Source organism: Meleagris gallopavo, chromosome 17 (assembly GCF_905368555.1).
Source record: "Meleagris gallopavo chromosome 17, MGAL_WU_HG_1.1, whole genome shotgun sequence".
Taxonomy (NCBI): Eukaryota; Metazoa; Chordata; class Aves; order Galliformes; family Phasianidae; genus Meleagris; species Meleagris gallopavo.
In genome coordinates this window covers 5,420,308-5,445,269 of record NC_139420.1, presented here as the reverse complement: position 1 = coordinate 5,445,269, position 24,962 = coordinate 5,420,308, and the positions used below count along the sequence as shown (strand labels likewise).

Sequence of the window (24,962 nt, the reverse complement as noted above, 5' to 3'; positions counted from 1 at the left end):
CTTTAGCCTAATTTTCAATTGTCCTTAGATCTGTAATATTTTAATTTACCATGTAGCCATAGAAGCAAAATATTATAAAGGAGCCAAAAGCCAAATAGCATTCTTTAAAATCATTAGGGCACTTTAAAAATAAAGTGGTAGAATCAAAACAGAATGAATCTCAAATGGAAAGCTGGGCAGAATGTGAGTTTTCAGTATAAATATTTTGAAGTGGTTCTGTTTTAGTAAGTTCAAACTTTATTTCACCTATGCAGGGATTTTTTTTTGGTTGGTTGGTTTATTCAAATATCTCTTCTGTCAGTCCAGCTCTGTGCAGCTCCTTTGTTTTCCCCTCTCCTGAAGCCATTCAGGCATCTGGCACGTTGGTCTGCTGGTCTTGTCTGTGGTGTTCTGTTAAACAATGGGAACAGAAGTGGTCTGGTTTGTGGTAATGATTTCAGTGCAACACAGGCTCTTTCCCTTTGTTAATTAGTTCTGCACTTATGTTATATATAGTTCAGTCGTCTTTTGTCACACAGTTTTTTTTTTTCCTCTCCATATTTTTTTCATCCCTTTTCACCTCTTTTCATGATCCTAATAATATAAATGTAATAATACCATATTATCAGTGTGTAACATTTTGTCCCTCTTTCAGGTAAAGAAACTGAATGCTATGGTGGCAGAGAAGAAGTCGAGCCTAGCTCCTGTCATCAAAGAACTGAGACAGCTGCGTCAAAAGTGCCAGGTTGGTAGGAGCACTTCAGAGTACTTTGAACAGTGCTTATGGATGAAATAGGGTAGGCAGCAGGCAGACGTTGGGGGGCAGTCCTATGTTTTGCTCTGCACATTTCTCCATGCAGTCAAGTGCTATAGTTAGAGCAGGAGCTTATTGTCCCTATAGATTTATATATCTATACACATTGAGTTATTTGCACCTTTGTGGCTGAGATGTACAATGCAGGAACTGACACAATGCAGAAATGCAAGTTAAAATATGGTTAGTTTAAGTTTGTTTTCATTTACCAGACACCTAAATGCTTCAAATACCACAAATCTCCAGAGTCTCATCAACTCTGTTTAATTGCATTCTATGTTTTGTGTTGTATTTTTTTTGGTCTTGAAGTAGATTTATTTTAATGCATTAAACTTTCCTCGTTCTTCAAAATTAAGGTCAAATTCACAAATGAGCGTAATTCACAGAACTCTGTAGTGCTGTGTAGGGATGTAATCAACTCTGGAGGAAAGCTGGAAATAGCAAACTAAGTCAGGAGTGATTTTTCAACAAGCAACAAGTAAAAGACTGGAATTTCTAAAAGCTATATCACACTGGAATTTTGTCCTTTATAGTAATTAAAAATCAAAACAAAGAAGACCTATAATGATAAATAATAAAAATCATGGTTCAAAATCACAGCAAAGTTAACTTTCAAATTAGTTTCAAAGCTTTTTGTGCTTCTCAGCACTAGTGATCTCAAATAACTCTTTTTTAAAATAGATCAGAAATAAATTTCATCTCAATGGCTGTGTACATTGATCTAAGTCCTATATTAGTCTGTTGGAATGACAGATTTATCCATCTGTTTTCAAAATTTTACAGACAGCTGAAGAAGTCATTCAGGTCCACAGCTGCTGTAAGTTGGCTCATTGACACAGAAGTAAATTGAGCTATCCCTTTATCTATCAACTAAATTTCCAGAAAACTTATTTTTGATGGTTCTATTTAAAGTGTTAGCAAGTGAAACCCAGCTAAGCCATTTGTTGCGTACAACTAGAAAGCAAAGCAGTTTTTTCATAGGTAGCAAGCATACTAATCCCTTCTTAATCTCCATTTTTGTAATTATTTTTCATTTTTCTTGGAAGCGCTCCCCTAATGATCTACCATGTTAAAGCTGTGGCTGTAAACAGGAAATCTGCATGCTATGTTGTGGTGTATACAGCTTGTTCACCACTATGCAGCCTTACTGTGTGTGTGTAACAGTACCCACGTGCCTGCTGGGTTTACATAAGTGTCAGGGAGCGTGCCAGTAGCTGGGGTTGATGCGTGAGACCAGCAAGAGCCTGCTTGAATGTCACATGTCAGTCAATTGAAGATTTCATTTATGTACCCTTCTGCCCTTTTCATATAAGGAATTAACTCAAGAATGTGATGAAAAAAAAATCCAGTATGACAGTTGTGCAGCAGGGTTAGAGAGCAATCGCTCCACACTGGAACAGGTAAGATGGTGGCTTGGTCACAAGGTTAATAAATGCCGTGCAATGTGTTGCTCATTACGGTTCAGTACTTTCCCTGCCTTCCCTCTGGATATGGAAGCTCTAGGTTCACTTCAGGTGGCAGTGAGTCAATGGTGATCCACAACTATGCAAACCATGCCAGAAGCTACTGTGGACTAGCTGCGGTCCCACGCGCTTCCCGTTCTGAACAGCAGCAAATGAACTCAGTGCTACATCAGCCCATCCGCTGAAGTCCAGCACTGATTAGCAAGAGTAAAAGAAGAGGCATCTGCCAGAAATCCTGCTGACCTAAGTATTTGTTAGAAAAGAATTTCACAATGTTAAGGATTAATTTATCAAGACAAATCTTCACGTGCGTTTAGCATACTCTTTAATCTAGCAAAACCAATCCAATGGCTACATAATGCACTGAAACTGATGGCAAGGACTTTTCAGCATACATTCCTGAAAATTATGGACTAAAATAAAACCTTTTTTTAAAAAAAAGTAATACAGCAATGTAGACGTATCTAGGAGCTTGCCTGTGTGTAGCTTACATATTGCCTGAACTGCAGCACTTTTAGGAAGGGAGGTACTTAAACCAGTTCAATATTCTGATGTGGGAACGGCATTAATACATATAAAATATATTTATATGAATCTGTGGATTGTCTTCTATGAACTTTGTCTGGATTTGGCTTTTCAAGGGCTTGCCAGCATAAGGAATTTATTTCAAACTAAAACCAGTGTACATTCAAAGTGTAGGTGGGTGTATAGGTACTCTTTCCCTGTACTGAACGTACCTCTGTATGGCTTAATCCAAGTGAAATAAAGAACTCCACATACAAACCCATTTGAAGTAGACCTTCCAGAAGAACTGTTTTTCAATAGCCAAAATTCTAAAAAGACATAAGCAATGAACAATTCAGAGTTATGCTTTTTTGTGTTACTGACTCTCATGGTTTACATGGCACCATGAATGGAGTTCTCATCAGTGAGAACATCCACTGAAATCTGATTCTTGTACTACAGGAAGTGAAGGGACTTCTCGAGGAGTGCACTCAGGAAGAAAGCAACTACCACTATGTGAACTGCATGAGAAAAGTAAGGTCACAGGAGGGACTAAATCATTCTATGAAATGAAATAGGAATTATGTATTTCTTAAAACAATTGTTATCTTTTGTTATAGAATCTAGAAATACAGCTGCAACGTGTTAAAGAAGAAATGAAGATATATGTCTCCCCAGATCCACAGGAGAGACGAAAGGCAATTCGGTAACCGTATTAGTGTGTTCCTTTTGTGTTAAGCTGAAGGATATTCAAAATCTGAGATTGAAGTTAGGAATTTTCTCACTGGCATTTGAACTGGAGGAGTTCACCTGATAAATTTAGAAACACTATAATAATCTAAAAATAAGCATCTTGAATTCCAGTATATGCTGCTGTAAACCTATGAGTTCTCTCAGACATACCAGAAGATTTTCCCTTCCTGCTGGAGATTATAGGCCCCAGATAGTGGCTTTAACTCACAGCCCCTGTTGGCACAAGGTCAGAGAAGCCATGCCTCAGCTAGGTCCCACGGGAAGCATGGCTCTACCATAATGCCTCTGCCAAGTTTGCCCTGAGACTCCAGCTTGTAGAAGATATTCCACCTCTCAAAGAGAGCAACCATGCGCTGCCATCAGATTCTGGCAACTCCTTGCCAATCTGCTGTTCTTCCAGATGTGGTAGCTGTTACCATCACTAGTCCAGAAATGGAGGACTGAATATACACACCCTAATTGGTTTTGTTTTGCTCCTTTTTGTGGTTTCTGTGCCATAACAGTAACTTTCATCTTTACCCTCCATTTAATTGATAGGACAGTTACATCAAAGTAAGAGATTTTTCAAGACCCTTTATCTGGTACTACTGTATGAAGGAGTCTCTAGAGAATCCCATTTTTAGTTCAGTGCAGATGGGGAATCAGCTCCGCCCTGTACCTCTCTGTTTCACCACCTGCATCAGTGAGCATTCCTGCGGTTGGCTTTATTGCAAGGACTTCAAAATCCGTAGCAGTATCGATCTTTGTGAGGCCTTTTCTTAGATTTCTGCCTTTGTATTTTGGAGACATGACAGATTGTTACTTGAGATCTGTATAAGCTGTCATGTTAGAACTGTGGTTCGTGTATAGTCTTTGGTACAACTTGCCAAAATGTCTCACAAAACTGTTCCATTCAGAAAACAGTTCAAAAACATGACTTAGCAGCACAGCAAAGACAAAACTTAGATGGTAATCATGCTGCATTTCATTATAATGCTTCAGACCATTCCTTAAGCAGATGTCACAAGAAGAAAACCTAAAGTTCTCTATCGTTTCTCAAAGGAGATGGAAGAATAAGTTGATTTCCCAAGTTGTCCTGTTAGGCCTCTGCTTTTCAGAATAATTTCTGGTCAGTTCTGTTGCAGTGGTGGCAACTAGGGAAGCAGTACTAAGTGGGTAATCAACATAGCATCACAAGATTGTTTGGGTTGTAAGGACCTTAAAGATCATTTTCTTCCAACCCTCTTACTGGGGACACTTCCCACAGGGTCAGGCAGCCCAGAGCCCCATCCAAATAGGCAAATATCATCCAGCATCACCTGAGGCAATTTCTTCATTGGCAAGTGGACTGAAAAAGATTTCTCTAACAAAAGCGGACAACAACAAAATGAAGTAGAAGTGTCAAAAGAAAAGTAGTTGTGAGGGAAAAGCTCAGTGATGATGCGAATATTCATTAGTATGAAAGGCAGCAGGGGCAAGCAGCTGAGAGGAAACAGGGGTCAAACAGCAGGCACTATCCTTTTATGGCTCTGCGGGGAAGGGGAGGATCTCAGTTTATTCACAAATGTTAAGCAAAAAACGCTCCAGCTCAAACACTTGTGACAAGAACATCCACGCTGTCGATGTTCACACAGACAAGCCACTGAATCCAAGTGCTGGAATTTAGGGTGAGTCCAGCTATGTAATTCCAGGTATGGTGAGGAGAATGTGAGCGAGCATTACCACTCTCTCTGCTGTCCCTGCTTTGCTTTCTAATGGTGGGCACAGAAACTAGAGAAATTCTCCCTCTCACAGTGACTATACACATTTCTGACCTTGTGTGAGAGGTTGCAGACCAGTTGCATTTAAATGAATTGCAACAAAGCTCAATATAGGGATCTTCACCAAAAAATAAATAAAATAAAAAAATAATAAAAAAAAAACAAACATGTTTTTAGACATCATTTTAGAACATGAATGTATTTTTCAGCAGGCACTGGAATGTAAACGGAGTGAAAATGAACCATAAATAGAACAGCACTTTCCTAACAACGTATTGAACAAAAAATGTCTTAATTCCAACCCTCTTTTTTTGAACATAAACTCCCTGTTCCGTGGAGTCAGTTCTTAGGAATGTGAAAAGTTAATTTTCTTCTCTAAAAATAGATTTTTTTTTTAAATGAAGTTATCAAGTTGCATTCTTTCCAGTCATCATTATAAATAGTAAAGAAAAGCTTACTACAAAAGACATCTAATTTTATTACTTTGAAAATTCTATTATACAAAAAAATATTTTTAAGGCCAAATGTGTGTGAACATATGCTGTGTGCCAGTAGAAATAAGAGTCAGTGTTCTGTCTCTCCAGTTTGTTGAGGATTGCTAGGGATCAGCTGTGTCTGCACAGCGCTTGGAGCAGTCTCAAGACTGCTCTGATTTGTTCTGGCTGGAATTGCCCAAGAGTGACAGATCATAAAATGACCCAGCTGCATTCCTTGCACATCCATTTTGTGGGGAGCATGGCAGGCAGGACCAGGTGGCCTGGAGCCCAAGTGCTCTGGTCAAAATTGTGGAGGACCTCATGGAAATGGAAGGAATATAAGAAACGTTGGTTCTGTGCTGCCCCTCACTATGCTCTAGCAAACTTTCACACTCTGATTTTAGGAAGGCTGATATTTCTTTTTGGAAATTAAAATTTCTCTATGCAAAGCTCTTCTGAGTGATTTGAAAAGTTCTTGATATGTTCTTATTTTATAATCCATAAGCAAACTCTAAACTTCTAACTGTACCATTACAGTCAAAATATGAGCATTTATTTTTTTCAAGTAAGTCGGTGAAGAAAGAGACTTTTGTCCATTTTAAAAATAAGTTTTGTGTCTGAACTGTGCTGTTATGATTTGTAATATTATATTGTCAGGTTTCAAGTATTGAGTTTGCCTGTGTCAGAAAGTGATCCGGCCACTGTTACAGACAAAGGTGTACAGCCAAGATTTTTTATAATGAATGTCAACAGTTAACGCTCCTAAACCTATATTTAGGCACCCAAATGTGACGGCTGTTTTCTGAAAGTGAGGAACGCACGGCGGTTCCTTTGCAGCGACTGGATTTGAAATACTATTCTTTCTCATTCCTGTATTTTCCCACTCATTCTAACACTACATTTGCAGCATTTAAGAGCTGTGTATTTGTAAACTTTGATGCTTGTAGAAAGTAGGCTCCTGGCTAAGTTCAGAATACAACCATCTAAAACTTCTTGTTGTTGCCTTCAACTTTGGTGCAGCAATAATTACGCCTGCTTCAAAAATGTAAGAGATCTTATCCAGTATTGCTTTTGCCAACTGCACGCCTGAGAGAATCAGAGTGATCTGATCCCTGATGTCGTGGGATGTGTTGTCTAACAACAGAAATGTTTCTTTGTGTTTCCTCTTCTGACTTACCTCATTTATGAGCCTCCTGATACGTTCAGAATTTTTTGTGCTTTAATCATTATTCTGTCATACTATAAAGAAACCAACAAAATTCAGAATAAAATTATTATATATTTCCTTTAGAGAACAGTATACACGAATGATCCTTGAACAAGAAAACCTTGGGAAGGTAAGAATGAGGTTTTTACCTTTTAAAAAATAAAAAATAAAAGAAAATCGTAGCATTCATATTTTTGTGGAGCTTACTATCAAAGGCTGTGGTCAGTCCTTTATAAAAAGCATATTGCAGCCTACAAAGAAAATTCCATCACTGCTGGCAATGGTAATTAATACCCTGAGAAGAGATCATGCTAGCTCTTCAGGGCTTGATTTCCTGCAGAGTATAGCATGAGCCGCTTGTAAAAGATAGTCAAACAGCTTAACATGACAGCACATTCCCAGTAAACCATTTGGATAAGAAACTGAAACATGGACATGACAAACTGTGCCAGCTCAAATTTGATGTTGTATATAAAGCAACCTGTTGATGACAATAAATTTTGGGCCTGTCAGCCTTATCGCTGTTATTAAAGGCCAAGGGATCATCATTGTACCACTGCTAAACAAAAGCAGTTGTCCACTTCTTAATCTTGTACAAAGCTCCGATCAGCACAGAAGAGGTTAGATGTACCATTCACACTAAACATCTTTCTTTTATTGGTTTCCTTTTTTGAGTCAGTGTGAGTGATTTTTACAGGTCTGGGCCGTTGCTATTATGATCAATAGCGAGCTTCATTGTAAAACATGAATGTCATGTTTATAAGGTGATCATATGAACGCATTGCAGGCTGCTACTTGAGACTGTAAGAGCTCAGTATGGAAATAAACTCAGATTTTAGCATAGCTTCTCAAGTATACGAGACGGTTTTAAAACTTTGAAGCAATTGTTTGTCCATACAAAGCAGATGCCTAAATCCCCAGTGCTGATTCATTTATCACTTGCAAGGAGTGTTACTAACTTGAACAAAATGTAATAATAATATTTCAGTAGCTTGTAAAAATCCTTATCATTCTTTTGTCGTTCCGTTGCCTGTGTAAGCAATTTTTGGACGTAAACTTTCAGCAATCGAATATTTTTTGTTTTTTAACAGAAATTACGAGAGAAGCAGAAGGTTGTACGGGAAAGTCACGGGCCTAATATGAAGCAAATTAAAATGTGGCAGGATTTTGAGCAGTTAATGGAATGTAAGAGAGAATGTTTTCTAAAACAACAAAATCAAACAGCTATTGGTCAAGTCATCCAGGAAGCAGGTAAAGATAGGCTTGTACTATGAACTCTTCCTTCTTTATACCAACATCAAGTAAGAAGACTGTGGGTTGGCTTCTCAAAGGTAACCTCTTTGTTGCTTTCATCATTTCTATATGAATTTGTTGTACATTGTCTGTTTCTGGTGGATAAAGTGCACCTAAACTATGAAGTTGTTCGTCCATTGTTTAAGTGACAACAAAACATAGTTGGGAAGATCTGTTATGAGATCTGTGCTAGGGTGAACCTCATCATAAATCTTTGTTTTAGAAGGCTGGGAATGGCATGCATCTGCAGGGAGATCAAAGGAAAACAAATCCTTTTCCAGGGTCACAGAAAACTTACGTAATTGCTCTGCTCCTTATTCCGTATCACTATGGTTATATTTTTGCAAGGTCTGGTACTTGATATTGTATAATTGTGGACCTCCTGGCTTGGCCCTCTCCTTCCCCATTGTCTTTATTCATGTAGTGTGACTGGCAAGAATGGAGCCATTTTCACTCTGAGCTGCACAGACCTTGCTTGCACACTCCTACTCATACTTTCATTGCACGGTTCAATTAAACTGATTGTGCTTCCAGGAGACAGCTCATTGCACTAGCGTCAGGACTGGGTTCTGAGAACAATTACTTGGATTCTGAGATCGTTCCATTATCTCTTGTTGTTTTAACAACTCTATATTTCTTGCATATAGAAACATATACTTTTTTTCTATTTTTTCTTAGCTGTCCATGGGAAAGTGTTAACTGGTCCACTAAAACCTTTCTCTACTGAAGATATATTGCTGTTCTGCCTGTGCAGTATGGTTCCAAAGTGGTTGTGCTAGCTAAAGAGCGATGCACCAGAGATGGAGGGCTATTGGTGAGCGTAAATATGGCACAGTGGTTCCTGCATAAGGTAGGGTATGAAGAACAGATAGGCAAGGCTCCCTTGTATTCAGGCTTTGACCTGTGGGCCACAGGCAACTGTCATGGCCCTAAAAATTGCATCATGAGACCCACAGCTAACCCAGGGTAAGAGGAATGCAGATGAGGCTTGAAACTGTCCTTCACACTTCATCATTTCTGATGAGCGCCTCTTAGTCACAATCAAAAGACCAGAAGCAGAGAGATAAGTCTGGGTGACGAGAGCTCCTGCTCTTCTTCTGTAGTCTCTTGGCTTATTGAATTTTTTTATTTTTTCTGCCTAAACAAGAATGGATTTTTTCACTAATAGTTTTTTTTCAGATGTAATTTGGATGCAAGAAATGATTTAGTCTTCTCTGACACCTAATTAAGACATCCGCTGTTTTCTCTGTCAAAGGAGGGTTGGGTAACTGTACAATTCCTAGTTTGTCTTTACATTAAGTATATTTGCTAACAGAGCTTGAATAAAATCCAATGACTACATTTTGACTGAATGTTATTTTCTATATTTCATAGGTTTATGAAGTAATAGAAAGTAAATTCTTACTGACAAGTTTCTGGCTGGGCCACAGGAGGATGGTTGGAAAAGCTCAGGGTCATTTAATTACATTTATTCCAGATGCCTCCAAAAGGTTCTGAATTCCACTGTACGCCTAAGGAACATGTCCATTAGATACTCAGGACATCCTCATGCAAGCCCTCCCACACTGCTGAATAGCTGAAGATAGTTTTTCTCAACAGCTGCACATTGATCTTTCCCAGGACAAGGAGAAGCAACACATTCTCCACTACGCACACTATCAGTGAGCACGGAGGGAAGGATGTTGTGTAGGAAACTGTCTGTTAAGTGGGGAGAAGGTGCTGCGTTGCCACCAGCAGCCTTTTCCCTGGGCATTTAGGTTACTTGGTGATCAGAGCTGGAGGACTGCCTCTGGTTCAGAGGCACAAGGACAGGACAGGGAGAAAGGGTATCTTATATACCTCAAAATTTCGAAACAAATCCCTAAAAACTCTATTTGACTAGACCATTTATTCAAAGATTTATTGCAGCGATTAGCCTGCTGCCCAGGAAAAAGTAATGCTTTTGAAATTCATAGCAATGATGTAGAGTAAGACTGAGTATAATCATTTTCCATTTTTCTGTTCAGTTACCCTAAAAATAGTTCATCTTTCTTCCTTGTAAAAACAGTTTATTGCTGGTTACTCAATGATGACGTGATTGTTGCTCTGATCTGATTAGCTCTCTGTCATTTGTACAGCACCGAGAAAGGGCACAGAGATTATACACTACAGCAGCAGCAAAATTACTTTCTGAGATGAAGCAGAAAATCATAATGACTGTTATGAAAAGAAAATTGGAAAAACTCAAATGCTATTTTTAACTTTTAAGTGGACACTTAATAAATGCACCTTAATGGTTTCTGCTCACTGGCTTTTCCATGTGGCTTGTGAGTTGAAGGGAGCATTCAAAAATCTTCGACTGAGTTTTGCAGTTTTACTTTCTAAATTGTAAGAAAAGCTTATTCTTAATATATATATATATATATATATATATATACACACACACACAGATATACACATATATATATATATACACACACACATATATACATATATATAAAACTTTATTAATTTAATCTAGTTAATAAGATCAAACGTACTATATGGAAAAATAGCTGCCTTCTCTTGGCAAAGGCCCAAATAAATAAAAAAATATGCATAGCTAAATGTGGGGTCCCTGCACTTACCAACTTTCTTCCAATTAGAATGCTGATTGGAGCAGTCGCTCACAAGCGACTGATTACTTTGCTTCAAAAGGGTTCTCCTCATCTTTGTCCAGAACTGGATGAGAAGGTTTTCCAGGTGGCATTGTGCAGCTTTGCATTATTTACTCATATTAACACCAACTGTCCCTAGAGCCACAGGAAAGCTCCACATGGGCCTAGGAGATGAAATAGTTATAGACATCAGAAATAAGCATGAGAGAACAGTACGTCTACTGTGTTACATAAAGAGCCATTTTATCATCTGAATATGAGATTATTTCATTTATACTACCATGTAGCTTTCATATGAATTAGAGAAAGTAAAGTAAGTATTCCTATACTTTAAGTGATCCAGACCTAGGAATATTTACTTGTACACCTTTATTCACACACAGGTATTACTACTTTTGTAGTATAGTTGCCCATAAACATACAAGTCCTGCTATTGTATTTTACTGTGTTTAAGTATACAGATTTCCAGAGCTTTCTTGATAAGGCTTTTTTACAGGTATGATATTGATCTCTGTTACAAAATACAATACAGCAAGAGTGTTTAACAACAGTTCGGAGCTTAGACAACCTGCTTATGATGGGCATTTTCTGATCAATAAGAATGAATGAAGTAGCCAACAAGCAACACAAAAACTGTTCTCCAAAATGACTTGCTGGTGCAGGAACTGGAAGCAGAGAGCTCTGTCTCTTTACATCACTATTTCATGTCTGGCCCAGATCAACAGTGACTCAGAGTTCACCATTAGCTACCTGGCCGCTGTCCTCAGCAAGAGATGGAAGCAGAGCAATTTGGCAGGAGCACTCTGAATTCCTAAATCACCACTCTGGCAGCATCTGGTGAAGCTGGAGTCAGCTTGCACAAGAAGGCAGACAAACATGACTGGGAAGACAGCATAGACTGAGTGCTGTTATCCAAAAGGTGTCACCTTGGGAGAAAGGTCATAACACACTGACACAGCGCAGTGTGGGAAACTTACTCTGTCATCTTGCTCAGGGATGAGGACCACATGGATGCATGCAGATCTGCTTTCTCTCATTGGTGCTGTATTTGCTCAGATTTAAGTGAAAAAGACAAAGAGCTCACTCTCAACATTTGCTCTACGTTGTCTTTTGTAGCAATTGGTTTCTGCTGATGGGATGCTGTTAAGTCTTTGGCTGCCTTTCTCTATGGTAACCTGCAATGGAAACAATTAAAATGTGCAGGGACACAACAGTGTTGCAGTGAGGAAACATTACATGAATCACAACGTTATCATAAGGTATCAACTTTATGGGCATCACTCAATTGATGAGTTGTTTTCTAACAGTCATAATTTGACCCATTTTCAGATTGTTTAAAGAGTTCTTTAAATTTTCAGCATGAATTTAAAATAGGTTCTTTAAATTCTCAAGTGCTTCTGTACTGTTGATTCTGCAGTGGCAGTCTCAGAACTCCCAAGGCAGTCCATTTCTTTGAAGGTCACTGGGTGAACAGGGTATTTTTCACAATTGCATTACACTGCTTTTCATGCTCCCAATTTACAGAGGGAAAGTGCTGTCAGCCATGTGCTGTGGGAATGTCAGACTCGGTGAGGAGCTGTGGTACTTGAGGGGGGAGCAATCACACTCCAAGTAATCAGCAGGAACTGTGAGACAAATCATGTGGTCCATACTCTCACAAAACCCTCACTGACTTCAGTGGGAGTTTTGCCAAAATAAGGTCTGCTGGATTTAGCTCTTCCTCCTGATGGAACAAGTGGAAATTAAAGGGCCAGGATCAGATTTGTGTGACAGAGAGAAAAAGAAGAACCATAATTATCTTAAAATTAACAACTTTTGCCCAAAGCAAATCAGTGTTCCATTAGAAGCATTTAATTTACAACAAGAATTAAGTGTTTGTGTGAGTGCTTCTCAGCACTACCAAAATCCACTACACTTTGATTTTTATGAGATGTCTGTGAGAGGCTGTCTTGCTCGATCTCGTGTTGGAGTATTTATAACATTTAATAAACCACATCACACATTACCTTGTATTTAACAACATTATTTACATTTGTTATAAGGATAAGGAGCACATTTTAACCTTTTTATCGTATCTCCATTCCTCATCATTTTGAGACAAGTACGTTTCTGCAAATCAGGACACATGCAACCGGCATTTGCTAAATGCCAGGAGCTGGAGTTCTTTTCCTGCAGGTGGTTCTACAAAAAGCCAACGTCTATTGCTCTGCTTCAGTCCTCTCTATCATTACAGAATGACATTTCATTTTTAAGCTTCTGAATTTTATTCCAGTAAGTGCTTAATTAGGTCAACTTTTGAAACAGGAGAAAGCCAAATTCTGCACATTTTGCTGATACCAGAAAAAATGAAGTTGGTAGGAGCATGGAAAATGGGATCTGACTCCTTTTCAAAAGTAAATTATTTGTCCTGCTTCTTCCTCATTCTGCTTCTTTCCCCTGGAATGGAATAGAAAACGTGCCTGGCAACGTAGGAAGCAACAAGAAAAGTATACAGGTATGCATCTTATACAAACAGTAACCACTTGAGGGAAATAATAGAGGACTTAATCTCATAATATCTTCTTGATAAATTTTACAACTGTTTTATACTGAAAAAAAATCCTGATTTAGGTTTTCTGCAATTAAAAATTTGAATGCAATTTTTAAATGGATTACTGTTTTTTGAAATACCAGTCAAAACTTTAAGGTCTGTACAGCGTGAAGGATACAGTTTATGTGGTTGACACTGTTATGGTACCTTCTGGCAAATAAGCTAAAGCTTGGGCATTTCTCTGGAGTCAGCACATCCATCTCAGAGCCATTAATGACAAATTACCAAAAGCACAAAGTTATTTTTTTAATTTGGAACCCTAAAATTTGAATATCTAAAAATTATGCATTATGTGAAAATGTTTTGCATTTGCGTCTCAACCACCATCGATGATGTGTTTCTCCAAGGCAGCATCCTGTGGACTGCAACATTCAGAAACTTGGAATTTTTTTTAGAGTATTTATAAAATGTTGTACCCACCTCCCTTATTCCATGTTTTGAAGCTTGCCATGTTTTTAAAGCATATTTTAAAGAAAACAGAACTGTATCAGAACACTGAAAGTCACCCACAGACAACCTGTTTCACTGATACTTTACATTTACACTGCATCTTTTGTCCTGAAGGAGTTCTCTGCTTCATTTTCATTCTATGTAGGCTGATGAGACCGCTCAGGTATCTGCAGGAGTGAGTCAGGGAACGCTGGGAGATGTGCTTCACGTTCAGAGGTTAGTAAGAAAAATTGAGCATTTGTTATTTCCTGGGTACTGACATCACCATCTCAAATCTCCTTAAGGAAAATTACTTCTACAGCTGAAAACAAGAGCACAATCTGAATTCTTTTGGTAAAGAGCTGGAGCATGCTGTACTTCACAATGGGTCGTTATTCCTTCGTGTTTTGCATTTACCACACTGTACTTCAAACATTTGTATGTGAAATGCATCACTTTAAAATCTGCGGATACTGAAGGTTCTTTCCTGCTCGTTGATGTAATTGAGTGAAATGAAGGTTGATCATAAAATGTAATGAGAGGGGAAGAGAGAACTCTTACGCTGGAAAAAGCACTATAAATATTTTCCTGAGATCATTAACACAACCTTGTAACACTTTGCCTCGTGCAGCGGAAAGAATTATACAATCGTTTTATGAAGTTTCTATCTAAAAAGTATTTACAATTCCATCCTAAATATACATGGCTTTTTTTTTTAAAGCGTAACAAACAAACAAACAAAAAAAACCCCAACAGCCTATAATTCTTAATGCTGTAATCAAAGTTATTTCCAACCTTTGAAGGGATTCACTTCCCAGGGGCTCGGCAGCGTCAAACAAATGTTCGACTTTTATTCTGACACTTCTTGAAGAATTTGATTGAAACTATATATGTCAAGATAACACCCAACAAAGTGCCCCTCTTGCGTTTGTTTCAAGATATTTTTGGAAGCAACAGAGACGACCTTGGATGGAGCTGCTTTTCCAATTTAGGACTTCATTTGGTCTAAGAGAGTAAAATCATACTCTTCAGTCCTTTTGTATACCCACAAACAAAACAGTGTTGTTACTTTCTGCTATTGTAAAACTGTTTTTCTGTACCTTGTTAGCAGTGTCAATCTGTTGAGGATAAGAACTGTTTTAGGTAATCCACAGTTACGTTCAAACATACATATAAATAGTCCTCCAGTGTATCACATGTCCCTGTAAAACACTGCAATCTAAACGAACAGTGGTCCTTTATGTAATGCCTTTCTTTCTTTACAACGAGTGTTAATAAATAAGCTTAGCCTTTGTCTTTGCTTATAGACATCAAGAATCTGATTTCAAGCCAGGGCTCACACAGACTTGATGTAAAGTCTAAATGAGGAGAGTGGTAATGCTGGTGAATGCGCTGCGATGGGACTGCCACCTGTCTGGATTGCAGGAGAAATATTGTTTGTCAAGCTTCAAGTTTAAATCCAAGGTTAGGAGCCAGGTCCTCTGCACTTCTAGAGAGGGGGGATGGTTTTCTTTGGATTTAGGTTTGCCAGCTCTGCAAAGTTTCATTACATCTAATCAATTGCATTTTAAATAGTTTGCATTTAATTTTCTTTATAATCAATATATTTTAGTTTATTTGTACTACTGTCTGCCACAGGCATACTGCAGTCTGTAACAAAATGAAATGGTTTGTTGTGACTGTAATGTATTTTCACTGCTGCGAATAGAAACAGAATTGACAGAGTACAGTATTCTTGTCATTTATCCTGTATAGTCATATTTACTGTTTAATGTTTACTGTCTAATTTCTTTGTCCTGTGATATCTAATGGGCAAATGCAAAGGATGATACAGAAACTAAATCTAGACATGCCAGTGTGGTCTGTTTGATATAAGTGGTATATGCAAATGCAGATGTAAGTATACTGCTTAAGAGTATATTGTTTAAATACGTTTGATTGTGCTCCAAAATCAATACTTCTGGTTGTGTTTTACACTCAGTATGCCTGATGGCTCAAGTGTTAAATCTAGAATATGCAGTTCCTGATTTTATGGCATTGTCATGTACAGTAGCTGCGGACAGCTGAAGGGAAGCAACTGTGAATAGATCCTGGGAATCAGCATGTATGTGAGTATGACTGTATATATTAGCATATCATATGCACAAATCAAGTTAAAATAAGCTATTTGGTGCAGCAATTTTCATGAGAATCTCAAAATAATTTATAAATAACCCTTAGTAAAATGTGTTGACCACACAGACAGATAAACAAGTTGCTGCTATTATTTTTACTTTCTAGATGAACAAAGCATGGTGCAGAATTAAATGGAATGGTTGAGTCATCCCTGGGTTTTGGCCTAAGGGTACACCCAGGGTCCCCCACCTGATACTGTCTGAGAGAGATCCTGAGTTTTGCCCTGACCATTGCTGTTCAGACAGCCCAAACTTCATCCTGGCCTGATGTTTACCAGCACAGTAGTCAGTGTCCCAGCTTTGGGTATCCTCATCTGATCTCTGCCACTCCCTAAAAAGTAATTCAGAAGTAAAAGATCAGTACATTTGCAATGTGTAAAGGAAAGGTCAGAAGAGTCACAGATAAACAAATATGATACAAATGTGAAGTCATTTTTCTGAAGGAGTTTTTAATTAAATTTTAACATGGAATTTGAAGACATGAGAAGTATCACGCCTCACTTTGCTGTACTTATGGAGTCAGTCAGACTGCATATGAGATATTTTGTTACCCAGAGATCTTTTTACAATCACAGAGAGAAATATCAGGAGAAGCAGTCCTAAAGAGAAACACGGTGTGTGTGCATACAACAAAGATTACATCTCTTCATTATAAAACAGTAGACATGAGTTTAGGGCAACTTATTTGTGTGTGTCCAGTTAACATTTTCAGCCTCTTACAAGTCTCTACTTTATACTGCAGCTGAAACATTAATCATACAACTAGAGCAGAAAAAACAGGAAACTTTTCTTAAACATCTGAAGGAAATTAAGAGATTTTTAATATTCAGTGTTGTAATCAAAAACGTAAAGAGATGTGACTGTGAAAGCATGTGAGAAAAGCTGTCTGGCTTAAAACATGGCAAGGAACAAGAGTTCGGGCACCTGGTTCATTGCTCTGGCCAGCCGTGGTCAAAGCTGCTGCTCCTGCTCATTTGGGGTACTCCTCAGTGTGCCACTGTGCTGGAACCAGGTGGAAGTAATCTTCTCAATACACAGGCAGTGGATTTAGCACTGAAGCACTAAATTTTGCTTTTATACGTGAGATCAAATCCAGGGTCACCTCAGTTAATGAATAACCCAGTCAATTGTGATAGATCCTACTTATTCTGATAAATTTGGCTTTAAAAATTGAACTTTTGTAGATACAAGTGTAAACTACAGGGGAATAGAAACATATTTTTCCCATGAAAAATATTCAGTTGTGTCAACAACACGAAAGAAATGCTCATACCGTTTTTGAAGAGATCTGAAAAATCATAGTTTTCACGAAAGAAAAAATTAAAAGCAAAGTTAACACAAATAAAACTTATACTTTCTGGATAAAAAATGCTTCAAACAAACAAAACGAAACAACCCAAATAGCTTTGATGGAAATGTACTCCTTACCTACTAGATATTCATCTTGTTACTGTGTAATTCCATTCGAATCAGATGAACTCTTCACAGCAGGTTCAGTGCAGCGTTATATTCTCCAAGGAAAGGTGTGGATACTGGAGTTTAATAATAAGGGCATATTTCTTTGATACAGCAGCTGCATCAGAGCCAAACTTTACCTGCAAATTACACAGTGCTGATGCAGTTTATCTTTGAAACAATCCGTATGGGTACAAAGGGTTTTTATGAAAGGCATTCAACAAATAGAGCGGGTTGCAATGTTATTGTCTCAGCGATGCAAAAATATTGAATAGCCAAACACAACATTAGCTAATTAAGTTGAGGGTGACTACTGGACAGAGATAAAGTACATAGTAAGTAAGCATGGATTAAGCCTGCCCTCTCACCGCACATACTGGGGTGGCTCCCTGAATACACTGAGAATGTAGGTTTCCAGGAAATTGAAGCCAGCAATAATTGGCACCTGGAAACTAAAAGAAGGTCAACAAAAATCAGAGAGAACTTCTTCAGCTGCAGTGCATTGTAAAGACAGTGCAGAGCTTAGGACAGAACTTCAAAAACAGGACTCCTCCAATAAAGCAGTAGTGAGAAATTGGCTGTTTAAGGAAAGTATTACTTGGAAAATACTATTACATGCATTACAGTTAGCTTCTACAAGCCAAACAGTAAACTAAGCTTCACAAAATGAGATTTCAAAAGAACAACTGGACGCACATGCACTCCATGCAGAGACACACCCCACCATTAGACAGAGCCAGCAGTAGCATCTCCCAGCCTGTATATCAGAAGCAGAGACTTCAGAAAGCACATTCCATTTACAAGATGTTATTTTCCAGCATGAAAAGTAAGCATTTTGGAGATCTAAACCAATCTGAAACCCTTTTTTCAAAGGTTGTTTGCAGCCTCTCATCATGTAAACAGAAGTTCATAAAGGTACCTGTAAGATACTGTATGCAGGCTCATGCTGTTTGTATTTTTTTAAAGATTAATTATTACTTCAGGTGTTGTCAATGAATGAGAAAGGTCTCCATGAAGATGAGTGGGATTGTTAAAGAATGTTAAAGAACATGAGAGAAGCTATGTCACGGGCAGAACAAACTTACTGCCATCCACTGTGCCCATGGAACAAAACAACAGTAAAGAAACCCCATCCTGCCCAAACAGAAAGCTTTGTACTCAGAAAAAATCTGTTCCAGATGACTTTAATAGTTATGTTTGTATATTCTTTGATAGATTTGACAAGAATACAGCAATACATGTTACTGAATAGTTAGGAAAAAAAAATGACTGGTAGTCTGAAACAGGTGGGACTGCTCTTCTTTGTAGTACTTCTGTCTAATTCAGTTTGTAATTATTGTGAAAGCATTTCTCCCATTCTCTAGCACTATTTGTGGGACTGCACGGTCAGGCTGTACCAGTCTCATGGTAAAAGATGATTATTAACTCAGTTATTCAGCTTATTGCCACAAATAGCTGTAAGAGCACAGCTGAAAGGGTAGAGAGCAGCAGGCAAGGAACTGGGAGCAAGTGGGGGGGCCTGGAGCTTCCCAAACTGCCTTCACTGCCACAGAAAACACAGGACTGCACTATGATGGCAGTTTCTGTTGTCCTCAATGTAATTCAGTGATTACCTCAAGATAGTCTGAAGACAGATACGCAAGAAACGTGGAAAATTCCAAAGCACATGAATGCAGTTATGAGATACTGTGTAATTCAATTAGACAGCATTTTTCAATCTCTTTAGTGACATAATTTTTCAATACATAACAAACCCTGCTTCATCATGTATCAGTTATGTGGTCAGCTTCATGTAGGACCAAGTGAATGATATGCATACGACGGCCTGTTTTTCATACACACCTTTACGAAATCAACAGATGCACAGTGCAAAGGAAGCATTCGTTAGCAGCATTTTTCTGAGTAAATGCTTCCTTTCTGAGCTTTATTCAAAATGGCTGTAACTAATGCAAATGCAATAACAACATAATTGCTGACAATTCACGTAACGTCTTTAAGATATGTTTAATCATTTATAAAAATTTTTATAAAATCAGAACATCTGCTTATAGGAAATATTAGACTTCTATAATGAGTAACAGGATAACAATTATAATTCATTTATGCTATAACCCCTACAAAATGAATGAATTAACCTTTTTTAAGTCACCCGAGTCACACCTAGGAGAACGAGTCTGACCCAAATAATCCATAATTAGAGCATCAGCTGTAACACTATTGATCTCCTGAGATTTGGAGTGGCCTCAGCTGCCCTCATTCTCCAGCTGCAACTCAGAGAACTGGCTTCATTCTTGAAAGAAAAGAGAAATTTTAAGACGTGCAATACTAAAATGATGATGTTGAATATCTGTCTTCTTGGAATTGTCTTAATCTGTGAATATGGAATCAGAATTCATGTTATGACCTTGTCAAGCAGAACAATTATATTATTACTTACATAGCAGGGGTCTGTTTGCTGCCCCCACAGCTTGCAGGTGCTGTTCAAATAGATTGAAGTCTGTAATATCAGTCTTCAATTGTCAAAATCAGTACATAAAAGTTAAGCTGCAAGAATATCATTTACATAACTCAATATTTAGAAAGACTAACAACTGGATCAATACTGGAGTTGTAAAATAATAAATGTCTGTATTATTCTCATGTGTATTTGATGTCTAATAGCTTTTAAGAAAGGTATTCTAATAATAGTATCTCTAATAATATGTCTAATACCTTTTATTTGATGATCCTTGGGGTCCCTTCTCCAAGGGGCCATTCTAAGAACATGATACTCTTGGAATAATTCAAACCAGTACACTGTGTTTCTAGCATTTCTTTTCCAATGGTCAGCTCATAAATGTAGTGAGTTACGTATGGCTTTAAATTTTCTTAACAACATATATGAATGCAAAAATAGATATTTCAAATCCAGTTCCTTATGATGTAATTAAATTTAAAACGTTAAGTGCAACAATTTGACTTTGATTTGGATTATCTGATTAACAGCACAGCTCTGATGACCATTAAATCTCCTTGAAAAATAAAGCCTTATCGATACCAAGTACAAATAAAACTCACACCTTTCAAAACCTATCTGTGTTCAATCTGAGACGCATATGATCCTTCAGAACTATCCGAAGTCCCTCACGCTAACAGCAGGGTTTTTTTTTTTCCTCATTTCTGTGGCATATGTTGTATCCAAAATCACAGTAAAAAGAAATTACATGCTCAGAATTGAAATCCTTTCTCACATTTAACTCAGCCAAAATTCCTGTGATGGCAGAATTAAATTTAAGTTTGTTCTCTAACGGCAAGGAAGCCACAATATGGAACAATTAACATTTTTTTACTCCAAACTACAGAAACTGTTACTTTCTCTGAACATTTATAATCATTTTAAAGTCATCTGTAGCTGTCTATGTCCATTGCCACTGCCCAGAATTCCTTAGGCATTTTGTTAGAGTAACCCACATATGAACTGATCTAGAAGAAATGAGTAATCATTTTTCTTGTATAATGCAACAAGTTTTGCAGGTGGGAAGTGACATTCCCTTATAAACACTGACATGTATGTAACATCTGAACTCACGCTCTCTTCTTCCCATGAAAGACAAAAAAAGGGGACAGGAACCTCAGGGCCCAAGCAGACTGCACTTCTGAAAATTAAATTCTAGGTGGCTCACACTGCCACTGCGGAGAAGACAATTTCAGTGATTTGTGAGTCTTTGCCTTCACCAATATTTTTGTTTTCTTACAGTATAAATATCCCACAAGGAAAAGATCTCACTGCATATAACTCTTCTTTTTTTTTCTTCAGTTGAGTCATTTGGCTGGTTTATGTCTTCTGTGTAGAGGTGTAGCTTCACAAAATGCCTACTGCCCGCAGGAAGAACTCCCTCCGAACAGATTCTCTACCTGAGAATCAGGGAAGGAAATAAATGTGGAACTGGTGACATTTCAAGGACAAGGAAAACAACCGCTCGGAGAATTATCTGATGCAGTTGGTGTTTATTTTTACTTATATCTAGCAATCTGCTCTCCAACAGAAGATGCTTATTTGCAGAAAAGAAGGCTGTCTCCTGTCTGGACTGGCGCCAGGTCTGGAGAAAAGGTGGCACTAAGGACAAGAGGTATGCTTTAAGCATGTATTAGCTAACGTACTAGTCTGCTGGGTGGGAATTGGATGTGCCATGTACAATAGCTAATTAAGGATAAATTCTACATTCCTTCCCATCATGCTTCTCATCTACCACCATAAGCTAAATCTGCCTGGCACTCAGAAGTGCATATTCCAAACTAAAGCATTCCACATGAGGAATTTTAGAATTGATTATTCATAAATAATGTGTGTAGAGAAGCCGTAAGGTATAGCTCAGCTAATTTATCTTACACACGCTTACTATCAAATTAGAATTTCACAATAAGTCTTCTGGAGAAACTTTTGCAGTCTGAGGATACTGTCATGAAGGTCTGAATTACTGCAGATTGCAAACTAAAGTGAAACAGATTGCATCAGAATGGTGAATAAGTTAAGAAGCAGAAAAGAGCTGTTACTTTTTGCTGCAACTGAATTGCTAAGAAACAAGTGAAAATGTAAAATCCATACTTCCATCTGCCCAAGGCTCAACCCTTATTTTCAGGTTATTTCTACTACAGTGATTTTGTCGTGAAAAACTCTTTCATTCGTTCATTTCGTAAAACATTAAATAATGTTGAGTCACTGATGTGCCAGCTATGGTATCCAGTAGTTACTGAATATAAATCTGAGTCTTTGCTTTCTCCAAGTCTTTGCCCCGGTGATATCTTAAAACATAATAGTCTCTGCCTGTTGGCTTATTTTCTTGTGGGGAGAGTGACAGAACATTTTGTGTTCTCTTATCTTCAACAGCAATGAAACAGGAGGAGCTCCACAATGCGAAACCAAATCTACTGCTATTAATACAACATCCCAGCCACAGGGAAGAGATTTGTTTATTTATCAAAGCTAGAGATGCCTCTCTCTGACCTTTCCAGAGCTTGTGTGCTTTAGCTGGGAATAGATTCCTAAGAACGGGATGCTCTTTTTAAAAATATGCACTAAAAACTTAGCCCCCGCTCCTGAAACAGAGCCAAGGCTGTAAACCCAATTATGTGAAATGCCCCATAATGTTGAGCATTTAGAATAAGTCTAACTAGGGCAACAGTCCACTGCACAGAGATCAGTCAGCCCACTCACCCTTCCTGCTGCCAATCAGTGACACATTAAGTGACTATAACCATACATGGGCCCACTTTCTGAAGCCTAACATCTGCCTGCAGCCTAAGAAACCTGTCAGTAGGGCTCTTTTTTTTTCTTTCTTTTTTTTTTTTTTCCCCAGAATTAAACAGTGTTTCAGATGTACTGAACTGTATTTGTTTTGTATTCTTCTGGAATTCGTTTTGAAGTGAAAAAAAAATCATTACGTGCACAAGTCAAAATGTAAGTTTTTTTTTACCAGTTTGTTGTATTTACTGACCTGTCTGGACAGCTTAAGAGAATCTCTGCAATAGTTGAATCTTGCATTAAGAAACTGACTTATTTACCTGATAGATGCATAATCCACTTATCAAGCTGGTGCACCTCTAAGTCTCAGAGTGCTTCCAGTTTGGTCATCCGTGTTGGGCAATTTTAAATTAAAGTTCCCTAGCTGTCTGCTTGCCAGAAGCAGCAAGCAGCTGTCCTGCAACACAGTTGGCAAAAATGAACGTAACTGGTTTCTCAGCCATCTAGTTCTCCAGCTCAGCAGATTTACTGAAACCACCACTGATTTCAGTACCTGCTCCATGACTGTAGTTTAGTCACCACAGGCTGTTAAGGAAATATCAAAGCAGGCCTGAGCACAGGAACTGGGAGCCAGGGAAAGAACTGACCCTGTGTGTACTGATTCCAAAGCAATAATCATGTTACATAAAGGGAAAACAATACTTATGCCACCTCCTTCTCCTCCAACAGTTACAACTTCATAGTTGTAACTTCCTATGAAGGAAGATCCAGTCTTATCTGACAGCTGTGCTCTAAGCATGTCTGCTTAAGTGGGCCCTTCCAAGACGTGCCTGTAGCTGGCTATCTGAAATCTCACAGACTGGGCTCAGGGCACTGCAGTTGGTTCCCCTCTCCTGCCTGCCCTTGGTTGCATGAGCACCAGCTCTCATGCAGCAGAATTGCAAGGCGTGTCACAGAGCTGTTCACCTTAAAGTAATACCAAAAAAAGAAATCAGACTGCCTTGTTAAGCATTCAGTTCAGTGTGACTAACATGTCTGTCAGATGCACTGGTAAAATTGCTTGTGGGCCTCAGCACTGAACATTGCCTTTTTTTTTTGTTGCTGTTGTTTTTGCTAAGTAACTTCCAACTGCCTGTACCCATAAAATGGTGGAAAATAAAGGGACTGAAAGCAGCATGAAGGTGTGTAAGGAGGAGCACAGCTGCACCTTTTGGCAGAAGTACCAGATGTTGGGGATGAGAAAGTGCCTTGTTGAACTGTGTCTTATGTCCAAGTCTTATTTTAATTATCATGCTACTTGCTGTTTTCTAGGTATTACATATAGAGTCCTGTGATCACCTGTAGAATTAAACTCCAAGAGTCCAAAATTACTATTTACTCTCTAAGCAACCACTGGGCAATATTATCTATAAATAAAATCTCCCAAATATTACTCTGAACCACATAGCAGCTTGGAAGGCCAAAAAACTGTCTTTCATTACTTCTTCACACTTTTGAAGGAATTGGTTTAGCAGTGATGCATCCCCTCATGCTCTGACCAACTTCACACTTCATTTTTTATCCAAATCTAAGTAACAGGCTTTGGGGACCTTGTCTGTATTCCTTCCTACTCAAGTCTGTTCCCATCTGCCTGATCCCCTCAGTGACTTTACAATACTTCTTTTGTGTCACCAGAACTACTGTTGCCTCCCAGTCAGACTTCCCACACTGGTCTCTAAAACTGCACTCCCTGCTTTTGCATGTTCAGTTTCTGTATCTGCAAGTGCATGAATAAGGGCTTGTTTGAGGACACAGAATTTAGTATGGCCATTTTACAATTTGGGTTCAGACTGAGCTCAGTGTCCATGGAAAATTGCCAAAAAGCATCTGATCCTGGTAATTAGGGGACGGGCATGTGAGGAACCTGTGGAAAGAGGTCCCTCACCCTGCCTGACTCACAGCTGGAGTTTCTCCCTGGCAGTTGAGACGGGTGATGTGAGAGGTTAGTCAAGAGTGGGGGCAGATTCCTGTGGGGCTTCACCAGCCAAATTCCTATCTAGCAAAAGGTTGCTACAGCAACTCCGAGCCACCCGAGATACAGAAATTATTGTAATGGCTGCTGAAATGCCTCGCTACTGCTCTGAGACAGGATAAGGAAAACCCTTCCTTTTGATATGGAATGGTTACCCACTGCCATCAGTGTCAGCTCTGTACAAGCACCAGGTTTCCTGAACTTGCTTGGGTGCCGGG

General features: G+C 38.5%; 1 protein-coding gene and 1 long non-coding RNA gene across 3 annotated transcripts in view; one reads left to right on the top strand and one right to left on the bottom strand.

The window, feature by feature from the left end:
• Nucleotides 1-9,569, top strand: part of IFT81 (intraflagellar transport 81) — a 38,652-nt gene extending 29,083 nt beyond the window's left edge. The window contains exons 13-18 of the mRNA XM_010720109.4: nucleotides 635-724; nucleotides 2,107-2,193; nucleotides 3,223-3,294; nucleotides 3,381-3,466; nucleotides 7,020-7,065; nucleotides 8,027-9,569. Of these exons, the coding sequence (XP_010718411.1) occupies nucleotides 635-724; nucleotides 2,107-2,193; nucleotides 3,223-3,294; nucleotides 3,381-3,466; nucleotides 7,020-7,065; nucleotides 8,027-8,209 (564 nt within the window). The 3' untranslated portion in view covers nucleotides 8,210-9,569. The remainder of the gene's footprint in view (nucleotides 1-634; nucleotides 725-2,106; nucleotides 2,194-3,222; nucleotides 3,295-3,380; nucleotides 3,467-7,019; nucleotides 7,066-8,026) is intronic.
• Nucleotides 255-15,378, bottom strand: LOC116217265 (uncharacterized). 2 transcript variants are annotated; one of them, XR_014886992.1, is made up of 4 exons: nucleotides 14,679-15,378; nucleotides 11,842-12,039; nucleotides 10,835-11,028; nucleotides 255-390 (listed from the first exon to the last, which is right to left on the bottom strand). It is a non-coding gene; the product is annotated as an uncharacterized LOC116217265 (long non-coding RNA). The 2 variants fall into 2 exon arrangements; XR_004161587.2 differs by lacking the exon at nucleotides 14,679-15,378 and having other exon boundaries at nucleotides 11,842-13,229.
• Nucleotides 15,379-24,962: the final 9,584 nt, after the last annotated feature.